General features: G+C 66.5%; 5 protein-coding genes across 7 annotated transcripts; all 5 read left to right on the plus strand.

Annotated features, from left to right (window-relative positions):
• Positions 1 to 66: 66 nt before the first annotated feature.
• LOC311426072 (uncharacterized protein) lies at positions 67 to 2,044 on the plus strand. 2 transcript variants are annotated; one of them, XM_084502221.1, is made up of 4 exons: positions 67 to 327; positions 410 to 508; positions 932 to 1,066; positions 1,479 to 2,044. In XM_084502221.1, exons 1-4 carry the CDS (start codon positions 211 to 213, stop codon positions 1,698 to 1,700), a joined length of 573 nt encoding a protein of 190 aa, XP_084358347.1. In that variant the 5' UTR covers positions 67 to 210; the 3' UTR covers positions 1,701 to 2,044. The 2 variants fall into 2 exon arrangements, with proteins under 2 accessions (XP_084358347.1, XP_084358348.1); XM_084502222.1 differs by having other exon boundaries at positions 410 to 472.
• Positions 2,045 to 2,203: 159 nt separating this feature from the next.
• Positions 2,204 to 6,761, plus strand: CLN3 (CLN3 lysosomal/endosomal transmembrane protein, battenin). Its single transcript, XM_084502220.1, has 14 exons — positions 2,204 to 2,301; positions 2,805 to 2,862; positions 2,966 to 3,041; positions 3,134 to 3,190; positions 3,500 to 3,579; positions 3,681 to 3,766; positions 3,854 to 3,926; positions 4,407 to 4,550; positions 4,650 to 4,761; positions 5,057 to 5,125; positions 5,541 to 5,596; positions 5,692 to 5,785; positions 5,861 to 6,001; positions 6,556 to 6,761. The coding sequence occupies exons 1-14, from the start codon at positions 2,271 to 2,273 to the stop codon at positions 6,673 to 6,675; spliced, it is 1,197 nt and encodes a 398-aa protein (XP_084358346.1). The 5' UTR covers positions 2,204 to 2,270; the 3' UTR covers positions 6,676 to 6,761.
• A 187-nt stretch (positions 6,762 to 6,948) lies between these two features.
• LOC311426070 (eukaryotic translation initiation factor 3 subunit C-like) lies at positions 6,949 to 14,925 on the plus strand. 2 transcript variants are annotated; one of them, XM_084502219.1, is made up of 22 exons: positions 6,949 to 7,018; positions 7,339 to 7,437; positions 7,646 to 7,711; positions 7,801 to 7,990; positions 8,064 to 8,189; positions 8,278 to 8,332; positions 8,456 to 8,565; positions 9,019 to 9,143; positions 9,226 to 9,373; positions 9,636 to 9,739; positions 9,838 to 9,979; positions 10,095 to 10,220; positions 10,599 to 10,692; positions 11,180 to 11,367; positions 11,889 to 12,113; positions 12,828 to 13,191; positions 13,610 to 13,769; positions 13,897 to 13,962; positions 14,075 to 14,162; positions 14,427 to 14,589; positions 14,684 to 14,792; positions 14,830 to 14,925. In XM_084502219.1, the coding sequence occupies exons 2-21, from the start codon at positions 7,340 to 7,342 to the stop codon at positions 14,767 to 14,769; spliced, it is 2,724 nt and encodes a 907-aa protein (XP_084358345.1). In that variant the 5' UTR covers positions 6,949 to 7,018; position 7,339; the 3' UTR covers positions 14,770 to 14,792; positions 14,830 to 14,925. The 2 variants fall into 2 exon arrangements, with proteins under 2 accessions (XP_084358345.1, XP_084358344.1); XM_084502218.1 differs by having other exon boundaries at positions 14,684 to 14,925.
• Positions 14,926 to 15,472: 547 nt separating this feature from the next.
• Positions 15,473 to 20,956, plus strand: LOC311426120 (hydroxyproline dehydrogenase-like; the record flags this gene model as incomplete). Its single annotated transcript, XM_084502290.1, has 10 exons — positions 15,473 to 15,775; positions 16,032 to 16,219; positions 17,181 to 17,301; positions 17,399 to 17,476; positions 17,786 to 17,866; positions 17,995 to 18,311; positions 18,839 to 19,012; positions 19,720 to 19,818; positions 20,049 to 20,134; positions 20,265 to 20,956. 10 exons carry the CDS (start codon positions 15,473 to 15,475, stop codon positions 20,831 to 20,833), a joined length of 2,016 nt encoding a protein of 671 aa, XP_084358416.1. The 3' UTR covers positions 20,834 to 20,956.
• Positions 20,957 to 21,487: 531 nt separating this feature from the next.
• Positions 21,488 to 27,641, plus strand: LOC311426054 (POZ (BTB) and AT hook-containing zinc finger 1-like). The gene is made up of 6 exons (XM_084502173.1): positions 21,488 to 21,744; positions 22,851 to 23,570; positions 25,065 to 25,128; positions 25,414 to 25,585; positions 26,781 to 27,005; positions 27,467 to 27,641. Exons 1-5 carry the CDS (start codon positions 21,503 to 21,505, stop codon positions 26,996 to 26,998), a joined length of 1,416 nt encoding a protein of 471 aa, XP_084358299.1. The 5' UTR covers positions 21,488 to 21,502; the 3' UTR covers positions 26,999 to 27,005; positions 27,467 to 27,641.
• Positions 27,642 to 27,957: the final 316 nt, after the last annotated feature.

Genomic DNA, 27,957 nt, shown 5'->3' on the forward strand with positions numbered 1-27,957 from the left:
CCCGGAGCGCTCCGCGCATGCTCCCCTCCCTCCCCTTCCTCCCTACGCATGCGCACCGCCCCCTCCCCTCGCAGTGCACGCCGGGACTTGTAGTCCCCCAACCCCCCCAAGGGGCTTCCCGGAGGCCTCGGGACCGAAACCGGGAGCGGAACCGGGGCTGGGGCCGGGCCCTTAAAGGCGGCGGGGCCGGGCCGGGGCCGGGCCGAGGCCATGGGGCCGCACCGGGCGCTGCTGCTGCTGCTGCTGGCGGCGCTGGGCCGCGCCGGGCCCGGGCTGCGGCTGTGCCGGAGGCTGCTGGGGGAGAGCCGCGCGCTGCGCCGCGCATACGTAAGTGGGGGGCGTGGCTGCGTGATGACGTCATATATAGGGGGTGATGGGTGTTGACCACGCCCCCTTTTGTCCTTTTAAGGCCGCCGAGCGCCTCCCCGGGGTCCGCCTGCACCTGGCCCCGCCCCCCGGGCACCCGCTGCTAGTCAGCATCGCGGCCAGGGATTGGCTGGCGCTCAGCGTGAGGGGCGGGGCTTAAATGGGGAGGGGAGGGGCTTGAGGGAGGGGGCGGGGGGACGGGCTGGGGGGTCCCTATGGGGCTGCTGTGGGGCGAGGGGGGGGATTGGGGTCCCTATGGGGCAGGATTGGGGGCGGGGGGGGATCTGTGGGGCTGGGGGCGTCCCTATGGGGCTGGGGGGGGGGTTGTGGGGGGCTATGGGGTCTTAGTGGGGTCCTTATGGGGCACGGGGGGGGGCATGGGGGGGCTCTATGGGGCTGGGGGGCTCCTGTTGGGTCCCTATGGGGCGGGGGGGTCCCTATGGGTCTCTATGGGGCGGGGGGGCTCCTATGGGGTCTCTCTGGGTCCCTATGGGTCCCAGGGGGGTCTCTCTATGGGGCAACCCCCCCCATGTCCCCCCCTGACCCCCTTTTCTCCCCCCCCCAGCCCCCCCAGCGGCTGCAGGCCCTGGGGCGCCGCCTGCCCCTGCTGCGGGGGGCGCTGGGGGGGGCCGGGGGGGGGCGGCGAGAGAGGGCCCTGAGCTGGGGCCTGAGGGACCTGGGCCGGCTGCTGGGGGCACAGGTGGGGGGGGAATTTGGGGGGGTGTGGGGGTGTCGTGGGGGGGGTATGGGGGGAATGGGGGGGGTTATGGGGTGGGGGGGGGATTTGGGGAGGGATTTGGGGGGTATGGGGGGTATTGGGAGGGTTTATGGGGTGTAGGGGGGAATTCGGGGGTCTATGGGGTGGGGGTGGGGGGGTATTGGGGGGCCTATGGGGGGGTTATGGGGTGTGGGGGTGGAATTGGGGGGGATATGAGGGGGATGGGGGGGGATTTGAGGGTTGGGGGGGTCGTGAGGGGTTGGGGGGGGCTATGGGGTGAGGGTAGGGGGGTATTGGGGGGGCTATGGGACGGGGGGGCTGTGGGGGGGCTCTATGGACCCCGACTCCCCCCCTTTTATTTATTTTTTTCTTTTTCTCTTTCTCCCCCCCCCAGCTGGGCGCCCCCCCCCCACCCCCTCCCCCTCCCCTCCCCCCCCAGGACCCCCCCCCCTCCCTTTGGGGGTCCCAGCGCCGGGCCCTGGGGGTGCTGCGAGCCACCGAGCTCTTCCTGCTGCGCGCCCTGCGCGACCTCGCCCTGCTGGGGGGGCCCCAAAAACACCCCAAAACGCCCCAAAAACACCCCCGAACCCCCCCGACCCTCAACAGCCCCCCCTGAACCCCCCCGGACCACATAAACCCCCACGGGACCCCCAAAACCTCCCCAATTCCCCCAAATTCCCCCCCTGGATCCCCCAAACCTCCCCGGGACCCCAAATCCCCTCCTGGAACCCCAAAATCCCCCCTCCGGGACCCCAAAACCCCCTGAAATCCACCCGAAACCCCCCAAATCCCCCCCCGGAACCCCAAAACTCCCCGAAACCCACCCAAACCCCCCAAAATCCCCCAAAACCCCCCAAATCCCCCCTGGTGTGACCCCCCTAACAAAGGCGGCGCCAGGCGAGGGGCAATAAAGTTTAATTTTAATGTATTTAAAGTTTGGTTTTAATCTAATTAAAGTTTTTTTAAGTGAATTAAGGCTAATTACAGCTAATTAAAGTTCGTTAATTGGGGTCTCTCTGGGCTTTGCAGGCCCCATTGGGGCCCCACACACCCAAGATGGCGGCGGCGCCGTTCCCATGGCAACGCCCCCCCCACGGAGCGGCGCGGTCACGTGCCCCCACGGTCACGTGTGCCCCCAGCAGTCACGTGGCGGCGCGGTCACGTGGCGCGGCTCTTCCCTGCAGCCATGGCGGAGCCGGCACAGCCCGGGGATGGCGGTGAGGGGGGGGAGGGGGCCCATAGGGAACAATGGGGAACAATGGGGACCCCATAGAGAACAATAGGGACATCAGGGACCCCATAGAGACCTACAGGGACCCCATAGAGAACAATGGAGACCCCATAGAGACCCCATAGGGACTTAAAGGGACCCCTAAGGCCCCATAGAGACACACAGCGCCCCATAGCCTGCCCCATAGGGACCTGTAGAGCCCCATAAAGACCCATAGGGACCTACAGGGACTCCTAAGACCCCATAGGGACCCCATAGAGACCTATAGGGACCCCACAGAGACCCATGGGGACCCACATCTTGCCCCACAGTGCCCCATAACCCGCCCCATAGTGCCCCACAGCCTGCCCCATAGGGTCCTGTAGCACCCCATAGCACCCCATAACCACTGCAGCCCTGCCCCATAGCGCATTCTCCCCTCACAGCCCCACACCGGCCCCATAGCGCCCCATAACCTGCCCCATAGCCCACCCCACACCTGCCCCACAGACGAGGACCCCCCGGAGCCGCCCCTGGCCGAGCACTGGCGGAACGGCGCCGCCTTCTGGTGAGCCCCCTGCACCCCCGCCCCACGCCTGGGGGGCAGCCCCACACCTCTGGGTCAGGCCCCATCTATGGGGCTCACCCCACACTTATGGGGCTGCCCCCAGGCTGCTGGGGCTGTGCAACAACACCCCCTACGTGGTGATGCTCAGCGCCGCCCACGACATCCTGCGGCCCCCCGAGGTGGGTCCCGGCCCTGGGGGGGGGTCACGTGACCCCCCCGCACCCTCACGTGACCCCCCCACCCCCACGTGACCCCCCTGTCCCCCCCCCAGATGCCGCCGACTCCCCGGAACGGCTCCCGCTATGACTGCAACCCCACCTCCACCGGGGTGAGGGGCGGGGCCTAAGGGGAGGGGCAGGGCCTAAGGGGGTGTGGTCCAAGGGAGGGGGCGGGGCCTAATAGGGTGGGGTCTATGGGAAGGGATGGGGTCTAAGGGGGTGGGGCTGTGGGGGTGGGGTCTTCACTTATGGGGCTGGGGGTCTATGGGGGATGTGGGGCGCTATGGGGCAGCCCCATAACTTGTGGGGCAGCCCCAGAGCCTACAGGGGCCCATGGGGCAGCCCCGTAGGATGCGGGGCTCCATGGGGTGGCCCTATAGGGCTCTGTGGGGCAGCCCCACACGCTGTGGGTCGCGCAGGCCGTGCTGCTGGCCGACATCCTGCCCACGCTGCTGATCAAGCTGGCCGCCCCCTTCTGCATCCACCTCGTGCCCTACAAGTGAGCCGGGGGGCGGGGGGGATATGGGGGGGGGGCACAGCCCCGCTATGGGGCAGCCCCGCTATGGGGCAGCCCCACTGACGCCCCCCGCGCCCCCCCAGCCTTCGGGTCATCGCCGTCACCGCCGCCGCCTGGGGCAGCTTCGCGCTCGTGGCCGCTGCCGCTGGAGTGGCCGTGAGCCTGGGGGGTGAGCGGGGGGGACGTGGGGCGGGGATGTGTGGGGTGGATCTATGGGGCAGATCTATGGGGCGGGGGTGACTTTGCTGCCCCCCAGGCGTGGTCCTGGCCAGCGCCTCCTCGGGGCTGGGGGAGGTCACCTTCCTGGCGCTCAGCTCCCTCTACCCCAGGTACGGGGCGGGGGAGATGTGGGGCTGGGGGGGAGATGTGGGGCTGGGGGGGAGATGTGGGGCAGGGAGGGTGCTATGGGGCTGGGGGGGACCTGGGGGGCACCCTATGGGGCTGGGGGGTTGTGGGGGTTGTGGGTAAGGGGGAATGAGGGGGGTCCCGGGGGGCTGGGGGGGGCGCTATGGGTCCGGGGGTGTCCCTATGGGGCTGGGGGTGTATCTATAGGGCTGGGGATATGGTTATGGGGCTGGGAGGGGGTCTCTATGGGGCTGGGAACTGGGCTGTGGGGCTGGGGAGGCCCCTGGGGGGCTGTCCCTGTGGGGCTGGGGGGGTCCCTATGGGTCCCAGGGTGCCCCTATGGGTCTGGGGCTGTCCCCATGGGTCGGGGCTGTCCCTATGGGTCCGGGGGTCTCCCTATGGGGCTGGGGTCTCCCCACGGGCCCGGGGCTCTATCTATGGGTCGGGGCCGTCCCTGTCCCCAGCTCGGCGCTGTCCTGGTGGTCGTCGGGGACGGGGGCGGCGGGGCTGGGGGGGGCCTTGGCCTACCTGGGGCTGACGCAGGCCGGGCTCAGCCCCCCCCGGGCGCTGCTCCCCCTGCTGCTGCTGCCGCCGCTGACACTGCTCAGGTAGGGGGCACTGCCCCACGGCTGCCCCACGGCTGCCCCATAACCACCCCATAACTGCCCCACAGCCGCCCCATATCTTGCCCCCCTGTTCCCCCCCAGTTATTTTTGCCTCCTGCGGCCCCCCGGGGACCCCCCCCCGGCCCAGGAGCCGCTGCTGGGGCCCGGCCCCGATGTGGGGCTGGGGCTGGGGCAGAAGTGGAAGGTGCTGAAGGTGAGGGGGGGCAGGGTGTGGGGCGGGGGGTGTGGGACAGGGTGTGGGGGGGTGTGGGGTGGGATGTGTGGGGCTGGATGTGGGGCAGGGGAGGTGTGGGGTGGGATGTGGGGCATGCTATGGGGCAGGATGTGTGGGTCAGGGGGTGTGGGGCAGGGAGTGGGATGTGGCATCTGGGAGGAATTTGGGGTTGGGTGTGGGGCACTCTATGGGGCAGGATGTGTGGGGCAGGATGTGGGGCAGGCTATGGGGCTGGATGTGGGGCAGGGGGTCCTGACTGCCCTGTGCCCCCCAGCGCATCTCCAGGCACATGGTGCCCCTCGGCATCGTCTACTTCGCGGAGTACTTCAGCAACCAGGGCCTGGTGGGGCAGGGGGGGTGCTATGGGGTGCTATGGGGCGGGGGGGGTGTCTATGGGGCGGGGGGGGCTGTGGGGTGCTATGGGGCTGGAGGGGCAGTATGGGGCGGGGGGATGCTATGGGGCAGGGAGGTGTCTATGGGGTGCTATGGGGCAGGGGTAGTGGGGTGGGAGCCATGGGGCTGGGGGGAGCAGCGTGGAGCTGGGGGGGGGAGCTGTGGGGCTGGGGGTGCTGTGGGGGGGGGAGATGTGGGGCTGGGGGGTCGCTATGGGGCTGGGGGGAGAAATATGGGGCTGGGAGAGGGAAGTGTGGGGCTGGGGGGAAGCACCATGGGGCGCTATGGGGCAGTGTGGGGCTCTATGGGGCGCGCTGTGGGGCAGGGCCACGCGCCGTGGGGCAGCCCCCCCCGTCTCCCCCCAGCTGGAGCTGCTCTACTTCCCCGAGTCCTTCCTGACCCACAGCGAGCAGTACCGCTGGTGAGCCCCGGGGCGTGTGGGGCAGGGTGTGGGTCGCTATGGGGCGCTATGGGGCAGTTATGGGGCAGTTCTGGGTCTCTGTGGGGCGCCCCCAGGTACCAGCTGCTGTACCAAGGCGCCGTCTTCGCCTCGCGCTCGTCCCTGCGCTGCTGCCGCTTCCGCCCCATCTGGGTGCTGGCCCTGCTGCAGGTGGGACACGCCCCTTAGGCCCCGCCCCTCGGGCCCCGCCCCTTCAGGCCCCGCCCCTGACCCCCATCCCCCCAGGTCCTGGTGGCCGTGTCCCTGTTCGTGGCCGTGGCCGCCCCGTTCCTGCCCGGGGTCGGCGCCGCCTTCGCGCTGGTGCTGCTGGAGGGGCTGCTGGGGGGCACGGCCTACGGGAACGCCTTCCAGAACGTCCGGGACGAGGTGCGGGCACCGGGGGGCTGGGGGGGTCTTATGGGGGGGGCTATGGGGTCATGGGGGGCTATGGGGTCATGGGGGGCACTGTGGGGCTCTATGGGGTGGGTAAGGGGCCCTATGGGGAGTTATGGGGGGGCTATGGGGGCATGGGGGGGTTATGGGGGGGCTATGGGGTGGTTATGGGGTCACAGGAGGGGTCCTATGGTGTCATGGGGGCCTATAGGGGGGCTATGGGGTGGTTATGGGGCTGGGGAGGGGTGCTGTGGGGGGGCTGTGGGGCTTTGTGGGTCCTGATGGGTCCCTAGAGGTCTCTGGGGGTGTCTAGGGGTCCCAAGGGTGTCTGTGGGGGTCCCTATGGGGTCTCTATGGGTCCCATGGGTCCCAATAGGGTTCCAATGGGGTCTTTATGGGGTCTCTGTGGGGTTTATGGGAGTCTTTGGGGGTCCCATGGGTCCCAATAGGGTCCCTATGGGGTCCCTATGGGTCCCATGGGTCCTGGTGGTCCCTGTGTGGTCCCCCCAGTCCCTCCCAGTGCTCCCAGTCTCCCCCATTGCCCCCAGTCCCCCCCGTGGGAGCGGGAGCTGGCCGCGGCCGCTGGTTCCTGCTGGGACTCGGCCGGGATCGCGCTGGCGGCGGGGGCGGCGCTGGGCGTGCACCGGGCCCTGTGCCCCGCCCCCTGACCACGCCCGCCGCGGGGACACGCCCAGCGAGACCACGCCCACCGGGAACTGACCACGCCCCCAATAAAACCTCCCCTCCCTCCTCCCGCCTGGCTCCGGCGTCTGTGGGCGGGGCTTAATGATGGGGGCGGGGTTTAAGGTGGGGGCGGGGCTTGTTGGGGTGTGGGTTAAGGGGGCGTGGCTTGCTACGGATGGGCGGGGCCTGGGGCCGAGGCTCGCCCCCGGACTCGGTTTCCCGTCATGCTCCGGGAGGGCGCTGGGCGGTGACGTCACTTCCGTGGCGCGGGAGAGGGCGGGGCGAGGCCTTTCCCTGCTGCGACAGCGCCGGGAGCGGAGCGGCCGCGTGAGCGGGGGGAGGGGGGGGGGGAATCTGTGGGGCTGGGGAGGGCTGTGGGGCAGGATCTGTGGGGCTGGGATCTGTGGGGCTGTAGCTATGGGGCTGGGAGCTGTGGGGCAGGGAGCTGTGGGGCCGAGAGATCTGTGGGGCTGGGCCTATGGGGCAGGGATCTATAGGTCTGGCTCTATGGGGCTGGATGCTCTAGGGCAGGGCTCTATGGGGTGTGGCTCTATGGGGCAGGGCACTATAGGGTTGGGGCGCTATGGGTCCGGGATCTATGGGTCCGGGCGCTATGGGGCGCCCCACTGACACCCCCCCCCCCCCAGGATGTCGCGCTTCTTCACCACCGGCTCCGACAGCGAGTCCGAGTCCTCCGTGTCTGGGGACGAGCTCGTGGCCAAACCCGCGGGGGGCAACTACAGCAAGTACGGGGGGATGTGTGGGGCTGGGGGTGGGTCTATGGGGCTGGGTGGGGATGTGTGGGGCTGGGGGGGGATGTGTGGGGCTGGGGGGGGATGTGTGGGGCTGGGGGGGGATGTGTGGGGCTGGGGGGGGATGTGTGGGGCTGGGGGGGATGTGTGGGGCTGGGGGTGGGTCTATGGGGCAGCCCCACACCTTTTTTCCCCCCCCCAGGCCCCTGCTGCTGAGCGAGGATGAGGAGGACACCAAGCGCGTGGTGCGCAGCGCCAAGGACAAGCGGTGAGCTGTGGGGCAGCTCTATGGGGCCGGCTATGGGGCAGGCTGTGGGGCACGCCGTGGGTCCGGCTATGGGTCTGGCGTGTCCCCAGGTTCGAGGAGCTGAGCAACCTGATCCGCACGATCCGCAACGCGATGAAGATCCGCGACGTCACCAAGTGCCTGGAGGAGTTCGAGCTCCTGGGCCGGGCGTTCGGCAAAGCGCGCGGCATCGTGGACAAGGAGGGCGTCCCCCGCTTCTACGTGCGCATCCTGGCCGACCTGGAGGACTACCTCAACGAGGTGCGAGTTTTGGGGGCGATGCGGGGGGTTTTGGGGCTCCCCGGCCCCGCTGAGCCCCCCCGCTGCCCCCCAGCTGTGGGAGGACAAGGAGGGCAAGAAGAGGATGAACAAGAACAACGCCAAGGCGCTCAGCACCCTGCGCCAGAAGATCCGCAAGTACAACCGCGACTTCGAGGGGCTGATCGCCAGCTACAAGCAGGTGTGGGGCGGGATGTGGGGCGGGATGTGGGGCAAGTGTGGGGCAGGTGTGGGGCGGGGGGCGCTCACCCCGGTGTCGTTCCCGGCAGAACCCGGAGCAGTCGGCGGATGAGGACGAGGAGAAGAAGAGCCGCGACTCGGAGGGTGCGTGGGGGGCGATGTGGGGCAGGCTGTGGGGCAGGCTGTAGGGCTCACTATGGGGCAGGGGCTCGCTGTGGGGCAGGGCTCGCTGTGGGGCAGGCCGTGGGTCTGAGCTGCCCCCCCCAGGCTCCAGCTCGTCGGAGGAGGACGAGGCCGACGGGGGGCTGGGCGCCGCCGCCTTCCTCAAGAAGAAGGAGGCCGGGGAGGCGCGGGGCCGATTCCTCAAGAAGATGGAGGTGGGTTTGGGGCGAAAAACGGTGGTTTGGGGGCGTTTGGGGGGATTTGGGGGGTCTGAGGGGGATTGAGGGGGGATTGGGGGATTTATGGGGGCGGTTTGGGGGGTTACGGGGGGGATTGGGGGGCTATAGGGGAAATTTGGGGTTTTCTGGGGGTAATTTGGGGAGTTATGGGGAGGTTTTGGGGGCTAAAAGGGGGGACTTGGGGTTTTTGGGGGTAATTTGAAGGGGTTGGGTGAATTGGGCTTTTTTTTGGGGGGGATTTGGGTTTTTGCAGAGGTATTTTGAGGGATTGGGGGGAGATATCGGGGCATTTGGAGGGGTTTGGGTGGAATTTGGGGCGATTTGGGCAGTTCTGACAGGGGATTTGGGGGGATGTGGAGGGAAATTGTTTTTGGGGGGGGTGATTTGGGGTAATTTGGGGTGATTTGGGGGGATTGGGGGTCGCTGCAGGAGGACGAGGACTCGGAGGACTCGGAGGACGATGAGGATTGGGGCTCCTCGGACTCGGACACGGACTCGGAGTCGGACGAGGACGAGGGCAAGTACACCTCGCTGGCCTCCAAGTTCCTGAAAAAGTGAGCGAATCGCCCCAAAACGCCCCGAAACCGCCCCCAAACCCCCCCCCGAGGGGTCCCGGGGCTGACGCTGCCCCCCCAGGGACGAGGACAAGCGCGGGGGCGAGAAGAAGCGCGAGGAGAAGGCGAAGAAGAAGCACGACCGCAAGGCGCGGCGCTACGACGACGACGACGACGACAACGAGGGCGGGGAGTGGGAGAAGGTCAAGGGCGGCGTGCCCCTCGTCAAGGTGTGGGGCTGGGTTATGGGGCTGGGTGTGGGGCTGGGTGTGGGGCTGGGTGTGGGGCTGGGTGTGGGGCTGGGTGTGGGGTGAGCCTATGGGGCATGGCAGGGCCATAGGGTGAGGTTAGGGGGCAGAGCTGTGGGGCAGCGCCTTGCAGTAGGGCAATGGGGCTGTGCTATGGGGCAGCGCCACAAGGCAGTGCTATGGGGCAGGGCTATGGGGCTGTGCTATGGGGCAGCCCCACAGCGTGCCCCCCACATGCCCCCAGGAGAAGCCCAAGATGTTTGCCAAGGGCACGGAGATCACCCACGCCGTGGTGGTGAAGAAGCTCAACGAGATCCTGCAGGCGCGCGGCAAGAAGGGCACCGACCGGTGAGGCCGTGGGGCGGCTGTGGGGCGGGCTGTGGGGCAGCTGTGGGGCGGGCCGTGGGGCAGCCGTGCGGCTGGTTATGGGGCCGGCTGTGGGGCAGGGCGGCGCAGATCGAGCTGCTGCAGCTGCTGGTCGGCATCGCCAACGAGAACAACCTGGGGGTGGCGCTGGAGGTGAAGATCAAGTTCAACATCATCGCCTCGCTCTACGACTACAACCCCAACCTGGCCACCTACATGAAGGTGGGCCGGGGCTATGGGGCGCTGGGGGGCTATGGGGCGGGTTATGGGGCGCTATGGGGCGCTATGGGGCAGGCTGTGGGCGCTATGGGGCGCTATGGGTCTGTGTCCCCCCCAGCCCGAGATGTGGCAGAAGTGCCTCGGGTGCATCGAGGAGCTGCTGGACGTGCTGTTCGCCAACCCCCAGATCTTCATCGGGGAGAACATCGTCGAGGAGTCCGAGAACCTCTCCAACCCCGAGCAGGTGGGGGGATTTTGGGGTCGTTTGGGGGGATTTTGGGGTCGTTTGGGGGGATTTTGGGGTCGTTTGGGGGGATTTTGGGGTCGTTTGGGGGGATTTTGGGGTCGTTTGGGGGGATTTTGGGGTCGTTTGGGGGGATTTTGGGGTCGTTTGGGAGGCTTGGGGGGCCTGTGGGGTCATTTGGAGTCATTTGGGGGGGCTGTGGGGGCCTTTTGGGGAGGTTGGGGGGGCTTTGGGGTGTTTTTGGGGGGGTTTGGGATGGTTTGGGGGTGATTTGGGGTGTTTTGGGCTGATTTGGGGTGGTTTTGTTTTTTTTCGGGGCTGATTTTGGGGTGATTCGGGGCGTTTTTGGGGTGTTGACGCCGTCCCCCCCCGTCCCAGCCGTACCGGGTGCGCGGCTGCATCCTGACGCTGGTGGAGCGCATGGACGAGGAGTTCACCAAGATCATGCAGAACACCGACCCCCACTCCCAGGGTGAGAAACGGGGCAAAAAAACGGGAAATCGGGCAAAGCGGCTGCACCGGGGGGCAGGGGGCGTGAGGGGGAGGGAATGGGGGGGGAAATGGGGCGGGAAATGGGGAGAAATGGGGGAAAATTGGGGAAACTGGGGGGGGGAATGGGAAATTGGGGGAAAGGGGAAAATGGGGAGAAAGGGGGGGGAAATTGGGGGAAGTGGAAGAGAACGGGGGGAGAATGGGGGAAAATGGAGGGAAATGGGGCCAAATGGGGGGAAATAGGGGGAGAAGGGGGGAAAATGGGGACAACTGGGGACAAATTAGGGGAAATAGGGGGAGAATAGAGGGAAATGGGTGGAGACGGGGGGAAAATGGAGGGAAATGGGGGAAAATGGGTGGAGAATGGAGGGAAATGGGGCCAAATGGGGGGAAATAGGGGGAGAGCAAAGGGAAACGGGTGGAGACTGGGGGAAACTGGGGCCGAACGGGGCCGGCGCTGCCCGCAGAGTACGTGGAGCACCTGAAGGACGAGGGCCGGGTGTGCGGCATCGTGGCGCGGCTGCAGCGCTACCTGGCGGCGCGCGGCTCCCCCGAGGAGCTCTGCCGTGTCTACCTGCGCCGCGTGCTGCACACCTACTACAAGTTCGACTACAAGGCCCAGCAGCGCCGCCACGCGCCCCCCGACGCCTCCAAGGTGACTGGGGGTGGGATTGGGGGGGATTATGGGGGGATTATGGCGGGATTATGAGATATTATGGCGGGATTAGGGGGCATTGTGGTGGGATTATGAGCTATGGCGGGATTAGGGGGGATTCTGCCATGCACACCTACTACACATTCGGCTACAAGGCACAGCAGCGCCGCCACGCGCCCCCCGACGCATCCAAGGTGACTGGGGGTGGGATTATGGGGGATTGGGGGGGATTACAGGAGGATTATGGGAGGATTTGGGGCCATTCTGGCCCTCTTTGGGTTGATTTTACTCACTTTTGGTGCATCTTGTCTCCCTTTGGGTTGATTCTGGCTCCCTTTGGGTTGATTTTGTCTCACTTCGGGCTGTTTTTGTCCTGTTCGGCTGCGTTTTGGCTCCCTTTGGGCCTGTTTTGTCTCATTTTGGGGCCATTTCTCTTGTCTTTGGCTGCATTTTGGCTCCCTCTGGCCGCGTGTTGTCTCACCGGGTCCCATTTTCCCCATTTCTTCCCCCGTTTCTCGCAGTCGGAGGCGGACGCGGCGGAGAACGAGGGCGAGGACTCTGCGGCGCTGATGGAGCGTCTGTGCAAGTTCATCTACGCCAAGGACCGCACCGACCGCATCCGCACCTGCGCCATCCTGTGCCACATCTACCACCACGCGCTGCACTCCCGCTGGTTCCAGGCGCGAGACCTCATGCTCATGTCCCACCTGCAGGACAACATCCACCACGCCGACCCTCCCGTGCAGGTGGGACACCCCAAAAGGGACCCTAAAAACTTACAGGGTCAGGTTTGGGAGCCCCCAGTTCTATAGGGTTGGGTTTGGGAGCCCCCAAAGCCCCCATGTACTCACCAGCCCCTATAGGGTCTGGCTCATGTCCCACCTGCAGGACAACATCCACCACGCCGACCCCCCCGTGCAGGTGGGACACCCTAAAACAGAGACCCCGGGTCATGTAGGGTCGGGTTTGGGACCCCTCAGTTCTACAGGGTTGGGTTTGGGAGCCCCCGAAACCCCCATGTGCCCCCCAGCCCCATAGGACCTGGTTTGGGACCCCCCAGACCCAAAGGATTGGGTGTGGGACCCCCTGGTGCCATAGGGTCTGGCTTGAGACTCCCAGTCCTATAGCATTAGCCCAGTTGGGCCATTTTGGTGCCGTCCTGATCCAATTCTGTGCCATTTGGGGCCAATTTATTGGATTTTGGTGCCATTTTCATCCCATTCGATGCCATTTGGGGCCATTTTGGTGGATTTTGGTGCCGTTTGGTGCCATCTTGATTCAATTTGATGCCATTTGGGGCCAATTTGCTGGATTTTGGTGCCGTCCTGACCCCATTACCTCCCACGTACTGCCCACCCCTCACCGCTCAGGTCCATTCAGACCCTTCAGCTCCCCGCCACCCCCCTGAAACCCCCCAAAATCCCCCCAAACCCCCCCAGAAACCACTCCAACCCCCCCAGATCCTGTACAACCGCACGATGGTGCAGCTGGGCATCTGCGCGTTCCGCGAGGGGATGATCAAGGACGCGCACAACGCGCTGCTGGACATCCAGTCGAGCGGGCGCGCCAAGGAGCTGCTGGGCCAGGGGCTGCTGATGCGCAGCCTGCAGGAGCGCAACCCCGAGCAGGAGAAGATCGAGAAGCGGCGCCAGGTGCCCTTCCACATGCACATCAACCTGGAGCTGCTCGAGTGCGTCTACCTGGTGGCCGCCATGCTGCTGGAGATCCCCTACATGGCCGCGCACGAGTTCGACGCCCGGCGCCGCATGATCAGCAAGCAGTTCCACCACCAGCTGCGGGTGGGGGAGAGGCAGCCCCTGCTGGGTAAGGGGAGAGAGGGATGATCAGTGTCTGCCCCACAGCTGCCCCATAGCTGCCCCATAGCGACCTTATAGGGCCCGCCCCATAGCCATCCCCTATAATGACCCCAAGCAGTTCCACCACCAGCTGCGCGTTGGGGAGAGGCAGCCCCTGCTGGGTAAGAGGAGAGAGGGATGAGCCAAAGCTGCCCCATAACTGCCCCATAGCTGCCCCATAGCGACCTTATAGGGCCTGCCCCATCGCCATCCCCTATAATGACCCCAAGCAGTTCCACCACCAGCTGCGGGTGGGGGAGAGGCAGCCCCTGCTGGGTAAGGGGAGAGAAAGATGATCAGTGTCTGCCCCACAGCTGCCCCATAGCGACCTTATAGGGCCTGCCCCACAGCCCCTGCCCCACATCCCCCCGTCTCTCCCCCCCCAGGGCCCCCCGAGTCGATGCGCGAGCACGTGGTGGCGGCGTCGAAGGCGATGAAGATGGGCGACTGGCGCACGTGTCACCGCTTCATCGTCAACGAGAAGATGAACGGCAAGGTCTGGGACCTGTTCCCCGAGGCCGACAAGGTGCGCGCCATGCTGGTCAGGTGCGTGCCCCACGGACCCGAAACCTCCGCGTTTCGCCCCGTTTCGGGCTCCTTTGTTTTACTGGGGGGTGAAAGGGCGCGGGGCGGCCCCAAAATGTGTTTTTTTTGCCCCGTTTTGGCGCCGCAGGAAGATCCAGGAGGAGTCGCTGCGCACCTACCTCTTCACCTACAGCAGCGTCTACGACTCCATCAGGTGGGGCGGGGCGCGGTGACGTCGCGGTGACGTCGTCGGGGTGTCGGTGGCGTCGCGGTGACGTCGTCGGGGTGTCGGTGACGTCACGGTGACGTCATGGCGGGTCCTGCAGCATGGAGATCCTGGCCGACATGTTCCAGCTGGACCTGCCCACGGTGCACAGCATCATCAGCAAGATGATCATCAACGAGGAGCTCATGGTGGGGCGGGGGGGGGCAGGGTGGGGTGATATGGGGCAGCTATGGGGCAGTGTGGGGCAGCTATGGGGCGCTGGGGGTGCTGTGGGGTCATTTGGGGGTGATGTGGGGCAGGTGTGGGGTGATGTGGGGCAGCTATGGGGCAGAGTTTGGGGTCCTGCAGGTGTTGCTGGCCCAGCCAACGCAGACGGTGATGATGTGGGGTGGTTATGGGATGGTTATGGGGCGATGTGGGGCAGCCATGGGGCAGAGCTGTGGGTCCCGCAGGCGTCCCTGGACCAGCCGACGCAGACGGTGATGATGCACCGCACGGAGCCCACGGCGCAGCAGAACCTGGCGCTGCAGCTGGCCGAGAAGCTGGGGGGGCTGGTGGAGAACAACGAGCGCGTCTTCGACCACAAGCAGGGCTCCTACGGCGGCTACTTCCGCGGTGAGCCCTGCCCCACAGCACCCCATAGCTGCCCCATAGCACCCCATAGCCGCCCCACAGCGCCCCGCGGCCCCGCTCACCCCCCTGCCCCCAGACCAGAAGGACGGCTACCGCAAGGGCGACGGCGGCTACCTGCGGCGCGGCGGCTACCGGCAGCAGGAGCGCGGCTCCAACTACTGAGCCGGACCCACAGAGACCCCACGGAGACCCCACGGCCGGACCCACGGAGCCAGACCCACAGAGACCCCGCGGAGCCTGCCCCACGGAGACAGACCCACAGCGAGCCCCATGGATCCGGCCCCACGGGGCCCACCAATAAAGCACCCGAAGGAAGAAGGGCTCTGGGTGTGTGTGCTTGGGGGGGTTATGGGGCTCTGCCCCATAACAGGGGGCATGGGTTTATGGGGGCCTCTGCCCCATAGCGAGGGGGGTGGGGCTCCGCAGGGGCTCTGCCCCATAACAAGGGCTCTGACCCATAGCTGGGGGTCTGACCCATAGCAGGGGTGTGGGGTTATGGGGGGCTCTGCCCCACTGAGCAGGGGTTGTGGGGCACAGAGGGTCCTGCCCCACAAGTGGGCTCGCTGTGGGGCACAGGGAATGGGCTGGGGGGACTCCTGCCCCACAGAATGGGGTTGGGGGGCACAGAGGGCTCCTGCCCCACACATTGCTCTGCTATGGGGCCCAGCCCCACATGCTCTCCTGCCCCACACACTGCCCTGCTCTGCCCCCCCCCCCAGCTCCACTATGGGTCCCACCCCCCAACCACCCCCTCGCCCTTCGCCCTTCGCCCCCTGCCCCACAGGAGCCCCCCCGCCGTGGGGCCGAGCCCCTCCAGTGACCCGTGCGGGGCTGGGTTAATGAGTGACCCCGGGGGGGGCTACTTATGGGGCAGCCCCACAGCCCCGCCACCCCCCCCAGCCCCATGCTGCCCCCGGCCTTGCTGCGCCGAGCCCCCCGGGGGGCGGCCGCGCTATGGGGTGCCCCACGGCGCCCCGCGGCCCGCTGCCCCCCAAGCGCCCCCCTGGATTTCGGGGGGGGGGCGGCGCTGGGGGCCCGCAGCAGCTGGGAGCTGGCGCGGGCGCTGCTGGTGCTGAGGCTCTGCGCGGTGCCGGCCGTGGGGCAGCACGCCGAGACGGTGAGGGACAACGGCACCCTGCCCCATAGCGCTATAGGGCAGAGGGCGGGGGTGGGGGGCTGCCCCATAGCGCTGGGGGTCAGGGGTTCAGCCCTTCCTCACCCCATAGCTCTACGGGGCAGGGATTGAGCCCTGTGTTCCCCACCCCATAGTGCTATGGGGCAGCCCGACCCCTTCCCCACCCCACAGCTCTATGGGGCAGCCCCTTTCCCCCCACACACCCCGCAGCGCTATGGGGCAGAGCCTTACCCCTGACCCCTTCCCGACCCCACGTCCCTGTGGGTCACCCCCTGCCCCCCGCCCCCAGGTGCTGCGGGTGTCTCGGCGGGTGCTGGGGGGCCGCGTGTGGGGCTGGGCGCTGCGGGGCTCGGTGTACGGCCACTTCGTGGGGGGCGACTCCCCCCGGCAGCTGCAGGCCACGGCCCAGCGCCTGCGGGACCTGGGGCTGCGCCCGCTGCTCGCCCTGCCCAGCGAGGACGAGGGGCAGCACCGCGGGTAGGGGCTGGGGGGTGTGGGGTGGGTGTGGGGCACCATGCGGGGTGGGCTGGGGGGCAGCCATGGGGTGCTATGGGTCGCTATGGGTCCCTATGGGGTCTCTGTGGATCTCTATGGGGCCCTATGAGGTCTCTATGGGTCTTTATGGTTCTCTTTGGGGTCTCTATGGGGTGCTGTGGGGTTTCTGGGGGTCTCTATAGGGGCTCTATGGATCTCTATGGGGTCTCTATGGGTCCCTTTGGGTCTCTATGGGTCCCTATGGGTTGCTATGGGGCAGTTATGGGTCGCTATGGGGTCTCTGTGGGGCCTCTATGGGTCGCTATGGGGCTCTATGGGGTCTCTGTGGATCTCTATGGGGTCCCTATGGGTCGCTATGGGGCCCTATGGGGTCTCTATGGGTCGCTATGAGGCTCTATGGGGTTTCTGGGGGTCTCTATAGGGGCTCTATGGGTCTTTATGGGTCGCTGTGGGTCTCTATGGATCTCTGTGGGGTCTCTATGGGTCTCTATGGGTCGCTATGGGGCAGCCATGGGTCCCTATGGGTCGCTGTGGGTCCCTATGGGTCTCTATGGGGTCTCTATGGGTCTCTATGGGTCGCTATGGGGCAGCCATGGGTCCCTATGGGTCGCTGTGGGTCCCTATGAGTCTCTATGGGGTCTCTATGGGTCTCTATGGGTCGCTATGGGGCAGCCATGGGTCCCTATGGGTCGCTGTGGGTCCCTATGAGTCTCTATGGGGTCTCTATGGGGTCCCTATGGGTCGCTATGGGGCCCTATGGGGTCTCTATGGGTCGCTATGAGGCTCTATGGGGTTTCTGGGGGTCTCTATAGGGGCTCTGTGGGTCTTTATGGGTCGCTGTGGGTCTCTATGGATCTCTGTGGGGTCTCTATGGGTCTCTATGGGTCGCTATGGGGCAGCCATGGGTCCCTATGGGTCGCTGTGGGTCGCGGTGTCCCCGCAGGGAGCAGGGGCTGGAGGCCAACGCCCGCGCGGCGCTGTCGGGTGTGGGGCTGGCGGCGGGGACGGGGCCGCGGCCGATGATGCAGCTGAAGGTGACGGCGCTGATGAGCGCCCGGCTCTGCGTGAGTACGGCCCCACCAGTGGGGGGCAGACCCACAAGTGTGGGGTGAGCCCCATAAGTGTGGGGCAGCCCCGGGCTGACCCCACGCGGCCCCCCAGGAGACGCTGTCGCAGCGGCTGCAGGAGCCGGGCACGGAGCTGAGTGAGGAGAGGGTCGTGGCCGTCATGGGGGGCGAGGTGAGCCCCACGGCGCCCCATGGCTGCCCCATAGCGCCCCATGGCTGCCCTATAGCTGCCCCATAGCACCCCATGGCTGCCCTATAGCTGCCCTATAGCTGCCCCATAGTGCCCCACAGCACTCCATAGTGCCCCACAGCACCCCATAGTGCCCCATAGCCACCCCATAACACCCTATAGCACCCCATAGCTGCTGCACAGCGCCCCATAGCCACCCTCTAACACCCCACAGACACCCCACAGACACCCCACAGACACCCCACAGCTGCCCCATAGCACCCCACATTGCCCCACGCTCTCCCCCCCCAGGCTCCGTCCTTCTCGTGCCTGAGCCCGGACGACAACGCCCAGCTGGGGGCCGCACTGCAGCGCCTCGACAGGGTGGCGGCGGTGAGGGGGGCACCCATGGGTGGGGGGGGGCACCCATGGCGGGGGGGTGCCCTATAGATTGGGGGGGACCCATAGCAGTGGGGCTGCCCTATAGCAGGTGGTCTGCCCCACAAGTGGCCCCATGGCAGTGTCCCCATCCCCTATCCATCTGTGTCCCTGCCCCCTGTCTCTGGGTCTCTCCCTATGGGTCTCCCCCCTACCTGTGGGTCTCCTGCTATGGGTCTGCCCCCTATCTCTGGGTCTGCCCCCCAAGTGTGGGTCTGCCCCTGTCTGTGCCGCAGGAGGCGGTGTCCCGCGGGGTGCGGGTGCTGCTGGACGCGGAGCAGAGCGAGCTGCGGGCGGCGCTGACGCTGCTGGGGCTGGCGCTGATGGCGCGGCACAACCGGGGCACGGCCTGGGTCTGGCACACGCAGCAGGCCTACCTCAGGGTCTGTGGGGCAGGGAGGTGTGGGGCAGGGTGTGGGGTGTGTGGGGCTGGGACACGCAGCAGGCCTACCTCAGGGTCTGTGGGGCAGGGACATGTGGGGCAGGGTGTGGGGTGTGTGGGGTGTGTGGGGTGTGTGGGGCTGGGACACGCAGCAGGCATACCTCAGGGTCTGTGGGGCAGGGAGGTCTGGGGGGTGATATGGGGTGATGTGGGGCAGGGTGTGGGGTGCCATGGGGCTGGGATATGGGGCAGGATGTGGGGCTGGGTGTTTAGCTGTGGGGCAGGCCATTGGTTATGGGTCAGGGCTGTGGGTCAGGCTGTTGTTTATGGGTCAGGCCATTAGTTATGGGGCAGGACACCCCGCTATGGGTCAGGACGCCCCGCTGTGGGTCAGGGCTGTGGGTCAGGGTGTCAGCTATGGGTCAGGACGCCCCGCTATGGGGCAGGACACCCCGCTATGGGGCAGGGCACCCCGCTATGGGGCAGGCCATTAGTTATGGGTCAGGACGCCCCGCTGTGGGGCAGGGCTCCCCGCTGTGGGGCAGGCCGTCACCCGTGGGTCCGCCCGAGCAGGACGCGGTGCAGGACCTGCAGCGGGTGCTGAGCCGCGCGCGCCGCCTGGGGGCCGCGGTGGGGCTGAAGCTGGTGCGGGGGGCGTACCTGCAGCACGAGAGGGGGCGGGGAACCGCCATGGACACCCCCCAGCACACCGACCACAGGTGGGAACCCCAAAAAGGACAGAAGGACCCCAAAAACAACAGGGACCCCAAAAAGAACATCAGGGACCCTAAAAGGGACCAAAAACACCCAAAAGGGACCCCAAGAACCCCTAAAGGGACCCAAAAAGGGACCAAAAACACCCAAAAGGAACCCCAAAAACAACAAAAGGGACCCAAAAAGAACAACAGGGACCCCCAGAACACCCCAAAGAGACCCTAAAAGGGACCAAAAACACCCAAAAAGGGACCAAAAATACCCAAAAGGGACCCCAAAATACCAAAAGGAACCCAAAAGGGACCCCATAAGGGATATAAAGGGACCAAAAGGGACCCAAAATCCCTACAGTGGATCCCAAAAACACCATAATGACCCCAAAAGGGACCCAGAAGAGCCGCAAAACACCAAAAGGGACCCCAAAAGAGCCGCAAAGGGCACCAAAAAAGATTAAAAACCTCAAAAGAGCCCCCCAAAACCCCAAAAGGGACAAGAAACACCAAAAAGGTCCCCCAAAAACCCAAAAGGGACCCCAAAAAACCTCCAAAAGGGCTGCAGTACCCCAAAAAAAATCCCAAAATGGACACAAAAGGGCCCAAAACCACACAAAAGGGACCTGAAAGGGCCCCAGAAGAGCCCCAAAACCCCAAAAGGGCCCCAAAACACCCCCAAGCCCCCAAATCCCCTGATCTGACCCCAAATCGCCCCCCAGCTACGCGCAGTGCCTGGAGCTGGCGCTGACGCACGGGGAGGGCCTGGAGCTGATGGTGGCCACCCACAACGAGGGCTCCGTGCAGCTCGCCGCACGCAGGTGGGGTAATTAGCGGGGTAATTAGCGCGGGGGGGTAATTGGGGGGGCAGCGAGCCCCTGGGGGGGGAGCTGGGGGGCGTGGGGGGGATTTGGGGGGGGAATGGGGGGCAAATGGGGGGTTATGGGGGTGGTGGGGGGCAATTGGGCGGTAATTAGGGCATTGGGGGGGTAATTAGCCCCCTGGGGCGCTAATTGGGGGGTTAATTAATTAACTGGGGGGTTTGCCGCAGGATGGAGGAGCTGGGGGTGCCGCGGGACGGCGCCGTGTGCTTCGGGCAGCTGCTGGGGATGGGCGACCACATCTCACTGGTGCTGGGTACGGGGCTTTTTGGGGGGATTTGGGGGCATTTTGGGGGGATTTTGGGGTCCGGGGAGGTGGTTTGGGGTCTGCGGGGGTCCTGAGGGGGGGTTGGGGGCTCCTAAAGGGGATTTTGGGGCTCCTCAAGGGGGTTCAGGGGGCTCTGGGGGGTCCTTAAACGGTCTGGGGGGCTCCCCCTTGGGGTTCTGGGTCCCCTTTTGGGATTTTGGGTCCCTCCAATGGGATTTTGGGGCTCCTTTTGGGGTTTTTGGGGTTTCCAATGGGGTTTTGGGTCCCCCAGACAGGATTCTGGGGCTCCCAATGGGGTCTTTTGGGGTCTTGGGTCCCCCAAATGGGATTTTAGGGCTCCTTTTGGGGGTTCTGGGTCCCCTTACTGCACTTTTGGGCCCCCTTTCATGGATTTCCCCCCCCCCACGGGGTTTTCGTGTCTCCCGGGGGGTTTCTCCCCCCCGGCCTGGGCTTTTCGGGGCTCCCCTGTGGGCCTCGTCCCCCCCCCGTGTCACGGTGCCCCCCTGGGCAGGCCGGGCGGGGTTCCTGGTGTACAAGTCGGTGCCGTTCGGGCCCCCGGAGGCGGCGCTGCCCTACCTGGCACGAAGGGCGCAGGAGAACCGGGCGCTGCTGGAGGGCGGCAGCCGCGAGCGGGAGCTGCTGGCCAAGGAGCTGCGCCGCCGCCTGCTGCCCTGGGCCTCCCGCTGAGGGGGGAATCGGGGAGAAAACCGGGGAAATCGGGCGGAATTTGGGGGAAAAACGGGCGGAATCGGGGCCGGGGCCGCAGGGGGGAACCGCGCCCGCCGCTGCCTCAGCGCCCAAGATGGCGGCGGCGCCTCACGGCCAAAAGGGCGGGAAGAGCGGGGGGCGTGGCCTGCGAAAAGGGGGCGTGGCCGGCGGGGAGGCGCCCGCTTTCGCGCCTCTCCCCGGCGGCAGCCAATCGGCGCGCTGCCCGCCCGCCCGTCGCCATGGCAACCGCGCGGCCTGCCCTGCTCCCTCCCTCCCGCCTTCCCGCTCCGTCTCCATGGCAACCGTGCGGCCTCCCCCTCCCTCCCCGTCGTCTCCATGGCAACCGCGCTCCCCCTGAGAGGGGCCTGCGCCCCCCGCCCCGATAAAACCCCCAAAACCCCCGAATTCTCCCCAAAACCCCGCACCCCACCCACACCCCCGGGACCCCCCCGCACCTCCCCGAGCCCCCCAGACCCCCCCGACCCCCCCGGGGCCCTTTTGGAGGCCGCGGCGTTGGCGGGCGGCGCTGCCGGCGAGCCCCGGGCCGTACCAAGCGGCTGGGGGGGTGTGGGGGGAGGAGCGGAGGGGAGGGGAGGGGGCGGGGGTGGGGGTGGGGGGGGGGCTGTCGTCACGGCGCCCCCCGCCCCAATGGTGCCGGCCGGGCCCGCGGGGGGCGGCGCCGCCGCCGCCATTTTGTGCGCGGGGGCCCCGGCGGCGGGCGGCGGGAGGGGGCCGCGAGGGGCGGGGGCGCGGCGGGCGGCGGCGGCCAATCAGCTGCGGGCGGGGCGGGGCCGGAGCCAATCAGCGGCGGCGCGCGCCGCGCCCGCTCCCCCCGCCCCTCCCGCCCGAGCGCCATGGACGCGGGCAGCTGGAGCAGCTTCATCTTCCAGGTCAGGCCCCGCCCACCGCCCGGAGGGGGGCGGGGCTTGGAGGGGGCGGGGCTTGTGAGGGGCGGGGCGGGGCCCGGAGGGGGGGGGGCGGGGGTTTTGTTCCCCCCCCGCGCCGGGCGGGGCTTGGGGAGGGGGGAGGGGCTTGGGGAGGAGGGGCGGGGCTTAGCGAAGAGGGGTTTGTGGAGGGGGCGGGGCGTGGGCGGGGCTTGAGTGTGGGCGGGGCTTGGGGTGTGGGCGGGGCTTCGTGGGCGGGGCGTGTGGGTGGGGCCTGATGGGCGGGGCTTAGGGGGGCGGGGCCGCGAGGAGGGAGGGGTTTGGTGAAAGGGGCGGGGCTATGCAGAGGGGTGTGGAGCCGGTGAGGGGGCGGGGCTTGTCGCGGAGGGGGCGGGGCCTCGCGGCGGGGGTGCGGGAGCAGCGAGGGGCGGGGCATAGGGGTGTGGGCGGGGCTTCGCGGAGGGGGTGGGGCTTTCTCTAGGGGCCTGTGGCCGCGGGGAGGGGCGTGGCTAATCGCAAGGGGCGGGGCTTTGCTTTGTGGGACCGGGCGCCGAGGGGGCGGGGCTTCACGGAATGGGCGGGGCTTCACCCCGGGGTGCGTGTCTATGGAGAGGGGACCATCCCCGGGGGAGGGGGCGTGGCCACAACGTGGGGGCGTGGTCAACGGAAGGGGGCGTGGTTCCACTGTGCGGGCGTGGCTTTTCACCGAGGGGCGTGGCTTACAGGAGGGGGCGTGGCTTCTCATGGGGTGCCTATGGAGGGGGAGCAGGGAGGGGGCTGTCTCTAGGGAGGGGGCGTGGCTACATGGAGGGGCGTGGTTATACGGAACGGGGCGCGGTTTATCGTAAGGGGGCGTGGCCTCGCTTAAAGGGCGTGGCTTCCTATAGGGCTGCATGTCCATGGGGGGGGCATTGTCCCAGTGTTGGGGGGGGTCTGTAATGAGGGGCGCGGCTAAACAGAAGGGGGCGTGGCTATATGAAGGGGCGTGGCTTTGTAAAGGGGGCGTGTCCCCACGCCGGGAGGGGCGTGGCCTGACTCTCTCCCCCCCCCTCTTTCCCCTCTCCCCCCCCTTTCTCCCCTCTCCCCCCCCTCCCTCCCCTCCCCCCCCCCAGGCCGCCGCCCCCCCCCCCCGCCCCCCCCTCGGCCCCCCCCGCGCCCCCTCCCCCCCCTCCCGCCCCTCTCCCGCCCCCCCCCCCGGGCCCCGAGGCGCTGCCGGTGGAGCTGCTCCCGGTGCTGGGCCCCGACGCCCCCCCCCCGGGCACCACCGTGGACCCGGCCGCCCTCAAGCCCCCCCCGCCCGCCCCGGAGCCCCCCGGCGCCCCCCAGGCCTCCCCGCAGAACCCCCCCCCGGCCCCGCAGAGCGCCCCCAGCCCCGCGGCCGCCCCCCGCAAGTCGAAGAGCAAAGGCCCCTACATCTGCGCGCTGTGCGCCAAGGAGTTCAAGAACGGCTACAACCTGCGGCGCCACGAGGCCACGCACGCCCCCGGCCGCGCCGCCGCCCCCCGCGCCGTGCCCACCATGGTGCCCCTCAGCCTGCTCAGCGTGGCCGGCCTGGACGCGGCCGGGGGCGGCGGCGGCGGAGGAGGAGGAGGCGGCGGCGGCGCCAAGCGGGCGAGGAAGAGCCACGCGTGCGAGATGTGCGGCAAGGCGTTCCGCGACGTGTACCACCTGAAGCGCCACAAGCTGTCGCACTCGGACGAGAAGCCCTTCCAGTGCCCCGTGTGCCAGCAGCGCTTCAAGCGCAAGGACCGCATGAGCTACCACGTGCGCTGCCACGAGGGCGCCGTGCACAAGCCCTACGTCTGCAGCCACTGCGGGAAGAGCTTCTCGCGGTACGGCCCCGCGTCGGCCCGGATCTGTGCTGGTTTGCCCTGTATCGACCCGATTCCGTCCTGTTTTGCCTCATAATGACCCACATCCATCCTGTTTTGCATCGTATTGACCCGATTCCATCCTGTTTTGCATCGTATTGACCTATTTCTGTCTTGTTTTGCCTCATATTGGCCCGATTCTGTCCTGTTTTGCCTTGTATTGACCCGTTTCCATCCTGTCCTGCCTCATATCAGCCCGGTTCTGTCCTGTTTTGCATCATATTGACCCGTTTCTGTCTCGTTTTGCATCATAATGACCCACGTCCATCCTGTTTTGCCTTGTATTGGCCTGGTTCTGTCCTGTTTTGCCTCATATCGGCCCAGTTCTGTCTTGGTTTGCCTTGTATTGACCCACGTCCGTCCTGTTTTGCGTTGTATTGGCCCAGTTCTGTCCTCTTTTGCATCATATTGACCCATTTCTGCTTCATTTTGCCTCATATTGACCCGGTTTTGTCTTGTTTTGCATTGTATTGACCCAGTTCTGTCCTGGTTTGCCTCGCATTGACCCGGTTCTGTCCTGTTTTACCTCATAATGACCCATTTCTGTTGTGTTTTACCTCATATTGACCCATTTCTGCTTCATTTCACCTCATATTGACCCAGTTCTGCTTCATCTTGCCTCATATTGACCTGGTTCTGTCCCGTTTTGCCTCGTATTGACCCGGTTCTGTGCTCTTGCCTGATATTGACCCGGTTCTGCTTCATTTTGTCTCATATTGACCCGTTTCTGTGCTGCTTTATCTCATATTGACCCATTTTTGTCCTGTTTTACCTCATACTAACCCATTTCTGCTTCGTTTTGCCTCGTATTGACACGGTTCTGCCCCATTTCACCTCATATTGACCCATTTCTGTGCTGGTTTACCCCATATTGATGCAGTTCCGTCATTTTTTACCTCATATTGACCCAGTTCTGCTTCACTTTGCCTCATTTCTGCACCATTTCCCCTCAAACCTTCCCGTTTCTGTCCCATTTCACCTCATATTGACCCATTTCTGCCCCGTTTCACCTCGTATTAACCCATTTCTGCTCCGTTTTCACAGAATCACACAATCACACAATTGTAGAATTTTATTTTGCCTCATGTTGACCCATTTCTGTCCCATTTCACCCCATTTTCCCCAACTTTCCCCTGATTTCCCCCATTCCCCCCCCGCTTTTCCATTTTGATGCCTATCTCCCCCTAATTTCCCCCATTTTCCCTCCATTTTTCCGTGTTTTGATGCCAATTTCCCTCAATTTCCCCTTCTTTTCCTCCAATTTCCCCCCCTTTTCCCTGATTTCCCCCATTTTTCTCCATTTTGACCCTAATTTCCCCATATTTTCCCCCACTTTGCCCTGTTTCTCCCCCAGTTTCCCCCGTTGTGACCTCAATTTCCCCATATTTCCCCCATTATCCCCCCGATTTCCCTGTTTTCCCCAAATCCCCCGTTCTCACCCCGTTTCTCCCGCAGCCCCGACCACCTCAACAGCCACGTGCGCCAGGTGCACTCCACGGAGCGGCCCTTCAAGTGCGAGGTACGGCCCCAAAACCGCCCCAAATGGCCCCAAACAGCCCCAAAACTGCTCCAAATGGCCCCACACAGCCCCAAAATGTCCCTGAATGTCCCCGAACGGCCCCCAAACCACCCCAAACAGCCCTCAAACGGCCCCAAAATGGCCTCACATGGCCCCCCAGCCCTGCCCCATGCCCCAGCCCCAGCGCCCAGCCCCATACCACGACCCTATAGGTCCCCCCATCCCTCTAGGTCCCCCCATCCCTATAGGGTCACCCCAGCCCCCCCCATCCCCATGTCCCCCCAGACGTGCGAGGCCGCGTTCGCCACCAAGGACCGTCTGCGCGCGCACGCGGTGCGGCACGAGGAGAAGGTGCCGTGCCACGTCTGCGGGAAGATGCTCAGCGCCGCCTACATCGCCGACCACATGAAGGTGCACGGCCAGGGGCCCAGCCACGTCTGCGCGCTCTGCAACAAAGGTGGGCGGGGCCAGACAAAGGGGGCGGGGCTGGGGGAGGGGCTAAGTGAAGGGGGTGGGGCTATGGAGATGGGTTATGGGGCAGGGGACCCGGTTATGGGGCTGGGGTGGGCCTGCTCCAGCCACGTGTGTGAGCTCTGCAACAAAGGTGGGCGGGGCTAGACGAAGGGGGCGGGGCTGGGGGAGGGGCTAGGGAAAGGGGGCGGGGTTATGGGGGTGGGGTAGGGGGGTGGTTATGGGGCTGGGGAGGGGTTACAGGGCCAGGGGCCCAGCCACGTGTGTGCCCTCTGCAACAAAGGTGGGCGGGGTTAGACAAAGGGGGAGGGGCTAAATGAGTGGGCGGGTTTAGGGGCGGGGTTAGGAAAAGGGGGTGGGGCTATGGAGATGGGTTATGGGGCAAAGGGGCGGGGTTATGGGGCTAGGGCCCAGCCACGTGTGTGCGCTCTGCAACAAAGGTGGGCGGGGCTAGACAAAGGGGCGGGGCTAAATGGGGTGGGCGGGGTTAGGGGTGGGGCTATGTGGTGGGGTTATGGGGTAAGGGGCGGGGTTATGGGGCCAGGGGCTCAGTCATGTGTGTGCCCTCTGCAACAAAGGTGGGCGGGGTTACACGAGGGGGTGTGGCTAAACGGAGGGGGCGGGGCTATGGTCACAGGGTGTGGTTATTGGGTTGGGACAGAGGTGGGAGGGCTCTGGGTGGCTCCACCCCCTCTCCTGGGGCTCCTCCCCCTTCCCTGGGGCTCCGCCCCTCCCTGCCAGCCCCCAGAGCCCCCTAAACCACCCCCAACCCCCTCATAGCCCCCCCATTTGCCCCCCAACCCCTTGATAAGCCCCCAGTGCCCCCCCAAATCCCCCCAAGTATCCCCCTAATCCCCCCCTACCCCCTCATAATGCCCCCCAGTCCCCCCCCAACCCCTCAATAACCCCCCATAACCCCCTGATACCCCCCCATAACCCCCCCAAATCCCCTCTAACTGCCCCCCACCCCTCCAATTGCCCCCCAGGGTTCACCACGGCCGCCTACCTTCGCGTGCACGCGGTGAAGGACCCCCAATAACCCCCCCCAAACCCCCAATAACCCCCCATAACCCCCAATAACCCCCCATAACCCCCAATAACCCCCCATAACCCCCTGATACCCTCCCATAACCCCCCCAAATCCCCTCTAACTGCCCCCCACCCCTCCAATTGCCCCCCAGGGTTCACCACGGCCGCCTACCTTCGCGTCCACGCGGTGAAGGACCACGGGGCGGCGGCCCCCCGCGCGGAGCGCCTGCAGTGCCGGCTGTGTGGGGTGAGCTGCAAGACCCCCGCCCAGCTCAGCGGCCACCTCCAGACCCACGCCCCGCCCCCCGCCACGCCCCCCAACCCCCCCGGCACCCCCGACGGCGCCCAGGCCCCGCCCCCGCTGCGCTGAGACACAGGTGGGAGGGGCGGGGACAAGGGAGGGGGCGTGGCTAGGGGAAAGGGGTGGGGCTAAAAGGAGAGGGTGGGGTAGAGGGGCGGGGCTAAAGGGAAGGGGTGGGGATAAAGAGAAAGTGGGGTAGAGGGATCAGGGATAGAGGGAGGAGGCGGGGCTAAAGGGGGCGGGGCTAAAGGGGGCGGGGCTACAGGGAGAGGGGTGATGATGGATGGGGTGGGGATAGAGGGAGGGGGCAGGGTCTGAGAGGGGGCGGGGCTAATGGGAGAGGGGCGGGGCTTGGAACGGGGCGGGACTGAGGGAAGGGCCAATGGAAAGTGGGCGTGGCTTACAGAAAGGGGCGTGGTTATGAGGAGGGGATGGAGCCCCAGGACGGGAGTTGTTTTGGGGGCGTGGTCACAGCGATGTGGGCGGGGTCAGCGAGCCAACCACCTTATTGGTCTGCTCTGACTCCGCCCCCTCCAGGTCTGGCCCCGCCCAGCGGCAGCCCCGCGGAATCTGCGCAGGGGGCGGGGCGCGGGCAGAGGCCCCGCCCCCAGCCCCTCCCTTTCCTCTCAGCCCCGCCCCCTCCCCGGCCCCGCCCCCCGGGGCTTTGTTCGGCGCCGCGGGAACCAATAAAAACCCGAGTGGCGCAACCCGGCCACGCCCCGGAAGTGACGTTTGTAAGGGAGTGGGCGGAGCTCGGCTTCGCGGCGGCGAGGGGTGGGGGCGTGGTCACGGGAAAGGCTGTGACGTCATCGCGCCAGCAGATTCAGCGGTGGTGGGCGGGGCCTCGCAGTCACGTGACGGCATGCACAGCACGTGAAAGCCCCGCACGTGGCCCCGCCCCCCTGGGGCCCCTCCCGGGCTCCAAAAAGCCCCGAAACGGCCCCAAAATCGCCCCGCGCCCCCCCCCAGCCTCTTGGAACCCCCCCAAACCCCCCGGATCTTCTCAGGGAGCGCCCTGAGACCCCCCC

This window comes from Aythya ferina, assembly GCF_964211825.1.
Source record: "Aythya ferina genome assembly, chromosome: 37".
Taxonomy (NCBI): Eukaryota; Metazoa; Chordata; class Aves; order Anseriformes; family Anatidae; genus Aythya; species Aythya ferina.